General features: G+C 55.7%; 3 protein-coding genes across 3 annotated transcripts; 2 read left to right on the forward strand and 1 right to left on the reverse strand.

The window, feature by feature from the left end:
* Positions 1–247: 247 nt before the first annotated feature.
* On the forward strand, positions 248–8,305 carry GNI_008020 (hypothetical protein; the record flags this gene model as incomplete). The annotated part of the gene is made up of 1 exon (XM_011130395.1): positions 248–8,305. One exon carries the CDS (start codon positions 248–250, stop codon positions 8,303–8,305), a length of 8,058 nt encoding a protein of 2,685 aa, XP_011128697.1.
* A 332-nt stretch (positions 8,306–8,637) lies between these two features.
* On the forward strand, positions 8,638–9,993 carry GNI_008030 (hypothetical protein; the record flags this gene model as incomplete). The annotated part of the gene is made up of 1 exon (XM_011130396.1): positions 8,638–9,993. One exon carries the CDS (start codon positions 8,638–8,640, stop codon positions 9,991–9,993), a length of 1,356 nt encoding a protein of 451 aa, XP_011128698.1.
* Positions 9,994–10,578: 585 nt separating this feature from the next.
* GNI_008040 (glycoside hydrolase family 47 protein) lies at positions 10,579–11,656 on the reverse strand (the record flags this gene model as incomplete). The annotated part of the gene is made up of 2 exons (XM_011130397.1): positions 10,579–10,710; positions 10,856–11,656. The coding sequence occupies 2 exons, from the start codon at positions 11,654–11,656 to the stop codon at positions 10,579–10,581; spliced, it is 933 nt and encodes a 310-aa protein (XP_011128699.1).
* Between the last annotated feature and the right edge of the window lie 1,673 nt (positions 11,657–13,329).

Here is a 13,329-nt window from a genome sequence, read left to right on the forward strand (position 1 = left end):
CCGTAGGTGTATCTCAGTCACTAGGCGGATCCCAGTCGGTGGCGGATCCCAGTCGATGGGCGGATCCCAGTCGGTGGGCGGATCCCAGCTGGTGGGCGGATCCCGGTCACTAGGGGGATCCCAGCTGGTGGGCGGATCCCAGTCGGTGGGCGGATCTCAGGTAATAGGGTTTTCTCGAGGTCAGGATGAAACAGAGAAAGAGGGCACTGTCTCCCGGCGTTGGAAGTGGTTGGCTGCGCTGAAGCCAATGGGGAAGTCAGTGGCGTTGCTGGCGTTGCGTCATCTAGCCGTTGAGGTCGTAGCTGGAAATTACGGTATAGACTTGGAGTATGAACCTGATCCCGATATCTTGCCGGTAACAGGTAACACCTATACCGAGGTGGAGAATGTGACCCGGCCCTGGAGAGCGTCCTGCCGCGGTTCTAACCTTCACATACTTGTCTCTGGTGTCAGTCAACTGCTGGTCGATTCCAAGGATTTAAACGTGTTGGTGAATGAGAGCACCCTAACCGTAAAACAGATTTCTCTCCAATGCAAGTGCAGCCAGTGCGGCAAGAGCGAGCATCACAGGAGGAGTACCCGCAGCAAACAAGCAGATTCAAAAGGTAGGAATGAGCGCCTGACCGGTGATGATTGCCGGGTGGCTATAGAGCAGATCTCAGGACAATTTACTGGCACAGATCTCGGGACTACGATGCTCACATACCTGCGCTTCTGCCACGAGAGGCCGAAGCGGGAATCCCAACTACCTTACAACGCGTTGTTGTGGAGTAAATGGAGCTTGTCAGTTGCTAAACCGATTGAGCTGGAAGTGGCGGAGCCCACTCTTCCGAGTGCTGTGAAGATAACGACAAAAGTGCAGGCGGGAACTCTAGATGTTAGTCACAAAGTCAGCTGCGCATCTTGCCGTAGCTGGGACCCTGTGAAAGTACCTTTGTTGCAGTACAAGTGGGGCCTAGATTTAGTGGACACCATCGTCCTGGTAAAAGTCAATAAACTATTCTGGAATGATCCGTGTGCCACGGATACAACTACTGAAGATGCAGTGGTGGGAGAAGCCGGAAACACTGAGCGCCGCACCATACCCCACCAATTCTATCCCACTTATATACCGAAATTTGTTCATCATGTTCGCGCACAATTACATGATGAATGGTATCCGATGCTCCGTCATAACGGCGTGGCCCACACTGAGCTGATCTATGACTGCTGGCACCTGAGATTTACGGGAACTGAAGGTCGCCTGACTGACGATCTTCATCCAGTAGCCGCAGACGGACGCCCAGTATGTGCCGACAACACGGAAGTTCGGTCTCCCGAAGGTAGTCGTCCCGGAAGCCACGATTCGCCGCCTTCAATACGACTGGATAAAGCTTTATCAGGACTTGGTCGGAATCGTCAGTGCGTGACCATGAAGGTGCGTGGCACAGTGGAGGTTGTTGCGTCTTACTTGGGCTGTGGCATTGATGCGTACCTCTGGTGGTTATACGCCAATCATTTGTATCGTTGCTATCGAGTAAACAAAAAGCCTCTTCCGGAGCGGGAAGCGACGTATGTTGAGTCTGCGAAGCTCATGGCGAAGAATCGGGAGCAAATTGAACTGGGCAAACGGTGTCCTTGGCTCACCAATCAGCGGACGTCAGACCTAATAAAAACCATATCGTGTCTCCGATCAACCTGGAGCGTGTCCAGACTTCTCAACAACAGTTTGGTCGACATCCGGGTAGACCAAATTACCGTTCGGCTTGCAACCCTAGCATCCGATGCCACCTCACATCATCTGGTACCGGAAACGGTACCGGAACCGACGGGCACCGAGCCACTCCTCAGTCTTGTAGTAACTGATGTCACCGTACATCTAAGTCCTGTAATCGGTGGGGTGTGTGTGAGGGTAAGTAAAGTGGAAAGAATACCGGATGGAATACCGGATGGAACGCGGGATGGAATACCGGATGGAATACCGGATGGGATAACGGATAGGAAACCGGACGGGAGACCCGAGGGGAAGACCGGTCTCTTCACGACACCGGATGGCCATGGGACGGACCACGGAGCTGGGGCGGATGGAAGGGACCCCTGGGACGCCTTTAGCCAGTATGGCGTGATGGCTACAGGGATTACCTACTATACTCCGTACGACTACTCCCGCTCGGAGGTGGCGTTGGACTACTGCTACATATCAGGGGACATCGGCACTCTGACCTGGCTTGCTAACCTTTGTTGGAGTGGCACGATAATATTGTACATAAACCTTCTGTACAAGGAGCATTGTCCGGCATTCAACCATTTCCGTCAGAGGGGCGGGCTGGATCAGAACATAGCATTAATTGTGAACAAAGTGCGGGTGGATCTGGCTGGCGACTCGACCAGCAATACAAAGCCTCCAGTGAGCAATGAACCTTCTGACCTTGAAGTTTCAAGCTTGGAGCCTTCAGACCACAAACCGTCCCGTCTGGGTTTGGCTGGTGCCAGAGTATGCGACGGCCGTTCAAGGTCTTTTCTGGTGCCCCGGCACTGGCGTTTCGAAGGGGTTCATTTCATCAAGGACAAGCGCACGAACCATACGTACGTGAGAGCGGACACAGCACGTGCCTGTGAGTACCACCGCCTTTTCTTGTTGCTTGGCCGAGGCGAATTTTGGTACGGCACCGCCAAGTCCGTCCCGGCTGGTCTCGGGGGTCGCGCGAGTATTCTGGACGGCCGAGTCGTGAACCCCCAGGCGGTGAATGAGCTTTACTATTCGGAGTTTCCCTGCGATGTCGAGATCAAGAGAATGTCAGTGGCCTTGCAGTTCCTCAACATCTACGTCGAAGAACCTCTGGACAACTTCGGCGCCTACATGGAGGAGTCTCTCTCCAAACTCCTCACTTTCTCCAACATCTTCTCCGTCCCGCCTCCCGCAGTCGTAGACTGCTTTGCCGCAGTATCCAAACGAACTCGACCCGCATTCTTTCCTCTGGCTCAGTCAACTTATACTTGCGATGCGTTCAAGATCCAAGTTCACAGCCGAAGGAACAACCCCCCGCGAGCGCAGCCCGCCTCGAACCGCGGGGTTAAGACTCGCGAAGGGACCGCCCACTCTCCCAGAGCACACTCGCCGAGGGTGCATTCTCCGAGAGTACATTCCCCGCGAGCGCCTTCGCCACGGACATCAGTGGATGTCGCAGCCACAGATCGCACTCCTTGGCTCAATACCGAGTGCGAAATAAGACATGCGCAACGGCGAGTCTTGGAGCGAGTCGTGGAGCGAGCCGGGCAGCGGTCGACGGTGAATGACCTACTCAGGCCGGACGGTAACCCGCTGCCAGGTGCCGAACCTCGCCAGTCTGCGGACAACCAATGGCTAGACAATCAGATATCTGGAGGCAGCCAGTGGTTGGATAATCAGCTGTCAGGCACTACGTTGTCAGACAACAAGTGGTCCGATACAGATTGGTCAAGTCTGCAGTACTTTTCGCAGTGTTCTAGGCTAAGACGGTCAAGGTCTGTGCCGTTCGACTTGTCTATGGTGCGGTGCATCTCCGAGGAAGGAATTTGTGAGAGAAGGGTCTACAAGGGAGGATTTTGTGAGGGAGGAATTTGTGAGGGAGGGAGCCCGAGGGAGTTGTCTGCCGAGAGAGCTAACACACGACAGAGAGCTCCCGTGACCGCTGCAACAGTCAAGAGCTTGGACGAGATCACCGCGGAGCTTCTAGGACCGGACATGTGTCGCAACCCGGTGGTGGTCAAGGAGCTTGTGCTCATGTTGAAGGAGCTGCTGAACAGTCTTGGAGACATCCGCCGCGAGGACGAAAAACAGCCGTCCGACGACGTAGCCCGTGGCAGTAGACAACATTTCATCACCTCCTGGCAGCCACAGTGTTTCAACATTGTCGCAAAGGACCTCAGTACGCAGTTCAACCAAGACGTGTGGGTCTGCAAACCGCGCTACAACTCGGTGGCAGTCACCGCCAAAGAGTTCAAGCTGCAAGGAGCGAAGCCGTTCAACGAGTTTTGCGTCGCCAGCATTCAATACAAGTGCTTCAAACAGTTCACGAAGCGACCGGTCCACTCTGGCCACGAGTCCGACAGTTCCAGGGGCGACGGTCAAGACGTCCCCTCGACGGAACCCGGCACCGATTGGTTACAAGAACGATGGAGCAACGAGCTCAACCTGCAAGGCAATCGCCTTGCACTCCCGGAGGCGAACCTGGTCAGCTACGACCAGGTTAGACTGGTCACAGCCTTCTTTACCGCTTGCTCCAAATGCAACGTCAAACCCATCTCTCTACTGCCAGCGGCCCCCAAGCCAACGACGGCCACTACAGCGACGGCCACTTCAGCGACGGCCACCACAACGACGGCCACTACCGCGACGGCCACCACAACGACGGCCACTACAGCGACGGCCACCGCAACGACGGCCACCGCAACGACGGCCACTACAGCGACGGCCACTACAGGGACGGCCGCAGCTTGGACGACCACGTCCAGCACCACGACGTCCACCCCGACTGTGCCCGGCCGTGCTGGAACAGCGCCTGTGAGTGCTCCGGCTAGGTGGGTGCTGCAGCTCTTAGACTCTGAAGTAAGCCTCTACGACGGAGCACTCACGGTCTCTGCGGCCGCTGCGGTCGAAGCGTGTGCAGAGTCCCGAAAGAAGACGAAGCCGGGCGGCCCCCCGGGCGAGTCAACCGCCTCTCTTTGCTTGAACATTCAGGCCTTATTGTGTCTCAAGGTGTACGGCACGTCAGTGATTAAACTCAGGCCACCATTTTCCCTCTCCTTCCTGGACCGACAACTGACCGTGACAGGCCGCGTGCTGGAAGTACAGCCCTTGCCGTCCACCCTTATCATCCTACTGCAAATCCAGAACCGAATTTCATCCATTCTGAAAGGCTACCAGGTCCGGAAACAGGCAGCTCAAACAGCTCAAAACCCGCCGGCTCAAGACCAGCCAGCCCAAGAACCTCCTGGTCAAGACCACCTGGCCCCAGACCACGACCTACCAACTACCGGTCAGGGTATGGATTACGCTGCGTTGGCTGAACAAGTGGTGCTCGCGCTTCACACCAGCGACATGACCAGCGCCCAGGACGAGTGTGAGGGTCCGCTGCACAGCCGTCTCGACGTACCAGAGGGACTGCCACCCAAACGGAACGTACCCACATCCCCCAGCGGGCCCGAGCTGGATCTCTGGTCCGGCAAAAGCCGTTCCCGAGTGGCCCCCCGGAGGGCCGCCTCCGGCTCGGAACGATCCACTTGGTTGACCGAGCGAGCCGTCGACTCTCTCAGCCTGTCGTCGCCCCGAGACTCACGTTCAGGCGGGCCTAATGCCGACACACCCGTCAGCCTCTGCTCGCCCACGATTCTTAACTCACACTCCAGAAGCCAGCTCCGGCCCACGCTTGAGGTGCCCCAAGAAGAAGAGCGACCGGAAGAGGGATCGCAGCGACCGCAAGAAAAATCGCGGCGGCCGGCCGGACAGCAGCGACCGGCAGACGGGTGCAGATTCGAGTGCAACATAGAACAGTTGATTGTGCGCCTCGGACCTTACACCAACATCAGCGCTAAGCTGTTGCGTTACGAACCGGGTGTGGCTAGTGCCGGCTCCGTTCGCGTGTTACAGCAAGTGAGCGATCCCGCATGTAGTCATCTCGCTTGCTTCCACGCCAATGTGGTTGACGTCCTCTGCACCCGCGAGCCACGCGGCCAGTGCCGCCTATCACTCGGTTCGGCTACCATGCACATCACACCTGCCCTTGTCGTCTCTTGCGTCCGTAGTAACGTGCTCGCCTTCACCCACTTCCTCCGCAACTACCTGCCGCTGAACGGAGCAGCGCGGGCGCACACTGGACTGCACTACGACACGTGCCTACCAACGGAGGCCACCGGCTTCGTGCACAGGGGAAACTGCGCCAGCCACGGCGCCAGCCACGGGTGGGATGCGGCCTACGGCTGTCCGACCAGTGGGCTTGCGGACACGACGGACTCCCGACCAGCCCTGTCCGTCGTAATGTCACTGCGGAATGTGGCTGTCCACGTGCAAGAGACGGCGTTCTTGACGACCAAAGGCAAACCCACGCCGTCGGCACTACGGCGCTGGGCATTCCGGCCTACTTCGGAACTGGCAGGCGAGCACCTCCATTTGCTGAATATCACCCAGATCAACCTTGATCCTGACTGGCGACGACCTTGCAGCAGAGAGCCGTTTAGTCGCGACCCCAACCCATGTAATCGCGACACTAATCCAAGTAATCACTATCCCAACACCTACCCGGTTTGGAACGGTGCCATCCCAAGAGAAGTGCTGGGGGACATGGTGTTCTTCGTGACCTTGGAGCGGGACCATGTGATTGCGAAGCCGTGGCACCGGACTTCGCCGTTCCAGAACACGACAGGTGGGTTGGTATTGGAGACTCCGTCGGTGTACGCTAGTCGTCGCGCCGGGGCATGGGCAGTAAGTGTTCCGGAGTTAGTATTGCGCGGCTCGGCCAAGGAGGCTGAGGAGTTGGCGCGAATGGACCTGGTCGTGGAGCGCACGATAACGCACACGACAGCGGCTGTGGAGAAGTTGCTGGCTAATCTGAATCGGCGTCAGACGTCCCGGTTGTTGACGCTCTCTCGTTACCTCGGTGACATGTTCGCACAATTCGCCGCCTTCGCACACCGACCGCCGCGGCCGGACGCACCTAAATTGCTACGCACAGACACCAGTGGTACCCTGAGCGAGGCCACATGGCGTCGACCGCAAGACCCTCCTGCCGACCCCGGTCGACTCCTCCGGGCCGCACTCGATGGATCCTCCCGCACTCGGGACGACCCGCGACTCGGCGCCGAACCTCTCGCCTTTACCACCCGGAATCTCAGAGCCGCCGCCATCCCCCGCAAACTGACCCAGGACGTCGAACACATCACCGTCCACGAGCCCCACGCCCGTGCCTTCTCCGTAGGCTCCATGGACGATGTGTCCCGCGCCATGTTCCGCGGCTCCAATCGTGACCCACGACTCGACTTCCGCTCGCTCGACCAACGCTCAGTCGATCAACGCTCAGTCGACCAACGCTCAGTGGCCGCAGACCAACGCTCGGTGGTCGCAGACCAACGGTCAGGCGACTTCCTCGAACCCGTATTGCACGGCCCAACCGACAGCCGTCCACCCATGGCCTGGAGCGTGACCCTGGCCCAGGGTAGCATCGCCTTTATGAGCGACGATCTGCAGCTGCTTCGGGTCCTCGTCAGCCACCTCAACTGCGGCCAAGAGCCTACCTGCTGCCCTCCACGGGATGCAGCCAGCGGCCATGCGCCCGACAGCACCGACAGCCAAAACCCGCATGAAAAAGCAGACGTGCAGGTGGTGGACGCGCAGGCTAGTCAACAAGCCGCGGGGCAGCAACTGGGCTGCGCCGACCGCTTCGACAGCTACGGACGACCCGTTAAACGCGTGCGGACCTTGATCGCCTTGCAAGACCTTATGCTCATGACCAGCAGTCCCCTAGTTTCCGATGACGGCAATATGAGTCCACTTCTCGCACCTCTAAACGATGACGACCCGATCCTCGTCTTCTCTTCAGTCCACGCAACCAAACTGATTCCGCGCAGGACCAAGTCCGTAGGCAGGCGAAAGCGGCTCATCTCCACTCTCATGGGCCATAACCGCGCGGGGGAGAATCGATTCTCCGGAGAAGGAGGCGGCAGGCACCATCTCATGGAAGGCAGACATGTCATGGACAGCAACAAACCATTCAAGACCATGGCAAGAGGGTGCAGCAGCTACGATCGCCCTCTCTACAAGAGGCCAGTATTCCCCCACATTGAGGCCGAGTTGTGCGAAGGTCGCAGCGAACACTACTGTCATTACGACTATATGGACATCCGGATCGCACCCGTAGAGCTGAGAATGAGCCAGAAGCTCGTTATTGAGATCCACAACTATTTTGTCGCGCCCTTGGGCGAGGAAGAAAGCGCTCCCAGTGGCGATTTGCTGGAGAGTTTGAAAGCCGTCGAGCAACAGCTGCTTCAAACCACTCAATTAGCGGATGGCTCTAACAACCCGGCAAGCCAGTCACCCACTGCAGACTACGTCTCGCCCCATATTTCGCCGATGGAGGTTGAATCCTCCGAAAAGAGAACGAATGGCGACCGAAATCAAACGGTTCTGGCTGAACAGATCAAAATACACGCAATCAAAATGCTGCTCACCTACCAGGGAATCATCAACATCAAAGACTGCCAGGTTGCCTTAAGCCCCTCCATCCTTGTAAACGTCGAAGCCTCTAATTTATCAGGAATCCTCAATCGAATCAGCTATCAAATAATGGCGTAAGAGGACGTCCCGAAAGTTCATCAGGTGTTCTTTAGTTCTGCGGTTGCCAAGGCGTTGTCGTTCCGGGTGAAGAGCATAGTGCCTAGAAGAAAACGATCGGAGCATAAATCTAAAAGAGAGAGATTCGCTATTGCGCGCCTTATGCCAAAAAAACGTAATAATAACACCCCACCGTTCAACACTGTTTCCACTGAACACTGCCTCTTCAGGTACGGCGGATGACATGTTGGCGTATATCCTTGATGAACAGAATCGAAGAAGATTCAAAAGCGAAGATGGTTGACCAAAATCATGACGCAGCACGCGTGTGCGCTGGATCAATTCTCGCCTAAATGAGCAAGAGAGTCAGGCAAAGCGAAGTTAAGAATGAGCAGACCAAGAGGAATAGAGTTAGCACGAACAATGCCTTTGACTTGGCATTAAAAGCCGAAGGGAGCGGTTTGAAAGAATACCAATGGACCGGTTTGTTGGACTTGCGGATAGGCAACTACAAGGAATCGTATATGTTGATGCCGGTTGAACTCCAGTGGATTGCGACGAGTGGGTCCGCAGAGCGATCTAACGGGTTTATTGAATTTGCTGTGACGAACTTCGTGAGCAGTGCGATTGACGAAGATGCAACAAAAGCCTTGCTCAAGGAGTGGTTTTGTTTTAAGATATTTTTGTACCAGTCGTTGGCTGGAGTGCGAGAACTGATTAAGAACGTTGTTTATCTGGTGGAGGCTCCAGCCTTCCAGCACAAGAAGGTCATTGACAGCATCCTGGCCCTGGAGACGGCCGTGACATCATTTGAGACTCAGTACATTTTAGCTGCGCCAGTTGGTCAGCTGCTGATGGAGTATTGTTCACCGATATTTGGCAGGGTACCATTTGTATGCCACTTCATAAATTCCAAATTCGGACACTATATCTGGAATCATGTTGAAGGCAAATTCAACTGGGAACTCATTGATGAAGATTGTGGCATCCGCATGGCTAGCCTAAACTTCCAAGTGAACGAAACAATGAGTGTGGCGTCCATCCTGAATCACGGGCGTTCGGGCGACGGCGGGTCGGAGGGTGGGCTTTCCGTGTTTGACCTGCCGCCTCTGCTTCAGACCAACGTTGCTGGGACCCTGTCCCAGAACAATGCAGCGCTGCCTTCACCCCCGAACGAAGAGAGTAGTGTGGCGGAGGGTAGTCGGGTGGCATCCGCGATCCGACGAGTGCTGAGCTCGTATCCATCACGTTACAGCCGACGGCTGGCATATCCGATTAAGTTCTATCAGGCCTGCCACCCTCCTGACTTGCTGGTCTCTCGACCGGTAGCGTACTTCCGCCAGAGTACTGCAGTGACTGAAGTCAACGGCCTCGTGATCTGCACCGGACTCTCTGGCTCCAACGCCGGTAAACAGGTGCACCTGACAACTGTCGGCATGGCGCGAGACCCCGAAACTGCCAACCCCGACATCCGGGTGCCCCCAGTCCTTGTTGCGCCGTTGGAGATGGATGTCGCCGAAATAGCGCTCCAGATCCCTCTCACACAAACGAACCGTCAACCTGGAGGTTTCTCAGGCTCTCAAACCGCCAGTCCAAGTGACGATCCAGTCTCCATAGACTTCCTGCACCACCTCTGCCACATACTATACTGCTTCTACCGGACAAAGGTCTTTATATTCCAAGTCAAAGCCAACCGCGCCCCTTGGTAACCCGCTTTTCGCCTGCTTCGCTTGGACGGGGACTTGGGCGCGCGCAGAGGCCCTCGCTCCTCCATATGGGGTGGGCCTCAGTGGTGAGCTCGAAGTCGGAGACCGACCTGTCCATTCGGTCGATGAGTTCCTGGAATGACTCGGCGAATATGCTGTCGTCCAGCTGTGCAACGATCGCTGCTCGTGGTTCGACTTTTTTTCCAGTGGGCAGTGTGAAGTCGCGCAGCGAAGGCTTGATGGCATTGAAGAACGCGATGAACTCGGATGGCTCGTCGTCCAAAGAGCAGACCGGTGGCGCCAGTGTCTTCTGCTGGCGTGGCGGTTGAGACGTAGTATGGTCTTGTACGTACTTGGTGGCCCTCCGGGCAGCGCGCATTGGGCACTGTTCAAATCGCGGTCGTGCAAAGTGTTCTCCAAATGCCAGGAGCGAGTATTTCAGAGTCTCGGCCAGTATCCACGTTTCCTGGCGACACTGCGATATTTTTGGTGGGAACTTATCCGCATCGTCCACACTGCACAAGCCGTTCATGACTTGTCCGTTGCTCAGTATGGCGTCAAGGTGTGCCCAGATTTGATTTTCACGACCTACTCTCTCCAGGACCTGGCGTTGATCACTCGAGCGATGACCATTTGAGCCACGACCACTTGAGCCAGGGCCACCACTCCACCGGTGTCGGCCTTCTGTAGCGACGTCTGGTTCTGTAGCGACGTCTGGTTCTGTAGCGACGTTTGGTTCCACAGCCGCGTAGTAAATAGACTCAATGATTTCGGGTCTCAGCATTCCTCGGGAGGGGGCCAGGAGGTCCTCCCCGGCAATGCCTGTACGGGTGAGGAATGGCGCAATTGCACAGGCGTCTGTTACCTTGTCGGCGACGGTCGTGAGTTTGTCTCGAAGTTGGTTGGTGAGGAACGGGAGGTGGCGAGCTCGTCGAAGTAGGCCGCCGATGAAGCAACCCAGGTGCTGGTGATCTGGTACAGCGGCTTTCCCGGATACAGTTTTGGTTGGTGCAGTTTCTGTGGTAGCAGCTTTCGTCGTAGCAGCTTTACTAGATGCAGTCTTTGTAGATGCAGCTTGCGTCGGTGCAGCTCGGCTTTGGAAAAAGCTCGGTGACACTGATTTACCGGGTGTTTGGTGAATGGTCCAGAGAGTATCCAGGTCCAGAAAGGTGAGGTCGGAATAGTATTCATGGAAAGGCAGTTTGGGCACGGGCATGCTCCGGTGATTCGGTACAGGCAAAATGAACTGGAGGATTTCTTCGATTGTGGATCTGACCGAGGATTGGTCGATGCCAGGAATGTTACCGGTCCCGGAAATGTTACCAACACCGGAAATGTTGCCGATGCCGGGTATATAGTAGTACATTTTGTTGGAAAGAAGCTCAGGGAATATTTGATTTGTAGTAGTGACTTGGTTGGTAGTGACTTGGTTGGTAGTGACTTGGTTGGTAGTGGTTGGTTTGCCGTTGAGTACTAGTGCAAGTTTGATCAGATATTCATAGGCAGAATCCGTTTCTGCCCCTGCGTTGTGTAGGAGGCCCTTGAGTACGTAGTCTTTGTTAACGGTGAGGGTTTTGGTGAGTAGAGTTCCGTTCCAGTCGGTGACGTCAAGGTAGCCTAGCATGTTGGCAAGACTGAGATCGAAGTATTCGCACCGTCCCGTCATTTCGGCCAGCGCCAGGTACTCCAGCTGGTTGGACATGGCAACGGCGGCCGAGGTGGAGAAGCTCTCGGCGAGAGGCGGTCCATCGGCGAGGGCCGTGTCCCAAAAGCCGAGGTGCGCAACCCGCGGTGGGACACACGGCCCAGAGACCATGAAACAGCGAGCAAGGGTGGAACTAAGCCGATGTCCAAGATCCCAAGCCACGTAGCTCAACGCCGGGTGCCCAGTCAACCACCAACCGGATACTAGACCTCCGAGGCCCCTAATAACCACCTCGAAAAAGGAAACCGAGGAGTCACCCTGCATATTGAGCACAAAACTCAGGGTAGCCGTCAACAGGCGCAGGTGACCAGCAGTTCCGTACTGGTCACTAGCTCCACTTACTTGGAAACCGTTTGTCGTCTCAGGGACACATGCGTCTAACAGCTCAGCCAACAGACGCAGGCAAGGACAGGGTGTTCGATCGATATTTGTTCGATCGATATTTGTTCGATCGATATTTGTTCGATCGATATTTGTTCGAATTGTGTTTGCTGGATCTGTGTCCGCTCTAACAGTGTCTGCCGGTTTACACAAGCACTGCAGGGACACATGTTCCTTTGTTTCTCGTTCTCTCGTTCTCCGTTGGTCGTGAGGGTACACGAGTGGTATTGTTCGTTTAATGGCGTCGTAGTCGCACTTGTCATCTTTTCCGGTGTAACCGTGAAAGTAGTGTATGTATTGAGAAGTGCCGGTGAGAATGAACTCGGAGATAATGGTTCCCAGTTCCAGCCAACGAATACAGCGTTCAAGCTCACTTTGCCAACCGATGAGGTGGAGAGAGTCGAGGTTATCCAGCACATTCAGGGGAACTGGCGAAAGTAAATCGAACAGGGCCGGAGTGTTGGACGAAGGTTGGTACTCCGGCCAGCCGAAGGCGTAGGTAGCACTGTGATACCAAACGGCTTGTCCTACTCGGGCTACCCAAGCCCTACGGTACCACTGCTCGGCCCGAAGCCACGTCAGGTAGTCGTGGGTCAACAATACAGTGTCGCCAGCAGCAGCTTTTGAGACACCCGAAATCACACCTCCCTCTACCAGGTTTCGAGAGAGATCCGAGGGCGGGGGCCTGTAATGTTCTGCCTGTTGTGGCGAACGAACGGTGAAGCACTGCCCACGCGGATTAGTGAAATACCAGCGCCGATCCGGAGACTCCTTTCGCCTAAGGTTGGGACTACGAGGACCAGTGGATGGGACTTCACTCGATGGGACTCCATTGGGCAAACTTCCATTGAGCGGACCCCCACTGGGTAGACCCCCACTGGGTGGACCTCCATTGGATGGACCTCCATTGGATGGAGCACTGCTTGATGCCGTAGTATATCCCGACATAATGTTCCGCAAAAATGCAGGGTTCGCAACAGTGAGATTCGTTGATGTTACATCAGGATGCAGGATATACTCATCCTGGTATTTGTAACCATGGCTGTAGTATGGGAGATCAAGGTCGTAGTGAGCGCTGTAGTAATCCTTGTAGTAGTAGGGGTGGTCGTAGAGGTCGAAAAGCGTGTGTGTCACGGGCAGTCGCCTGAGTAGTAATTGGTTGGAAAGAAGATCTGCGGGTGACTCTGGAAGTGATAGCGGAAATAATTACTTTGTTGGGTGCCGGAGAGGGTCTCGCTAGTCGAAAATGGGTT

The sequence above is a fragment of the Gregarina niphandrodes genome (genome assembly GCF_000223845.1).
Source record: "Gregarina niphandrodes unplaced genomic scaffold scaffold00001, whole genome shotgun sequence".
Lineage (NCBI taxonomy): Eukaryota > Apicomplexa > Conoidasida > Eugregarinorida > Gregarinidae > Gregarina > Gregarina niphandrodes.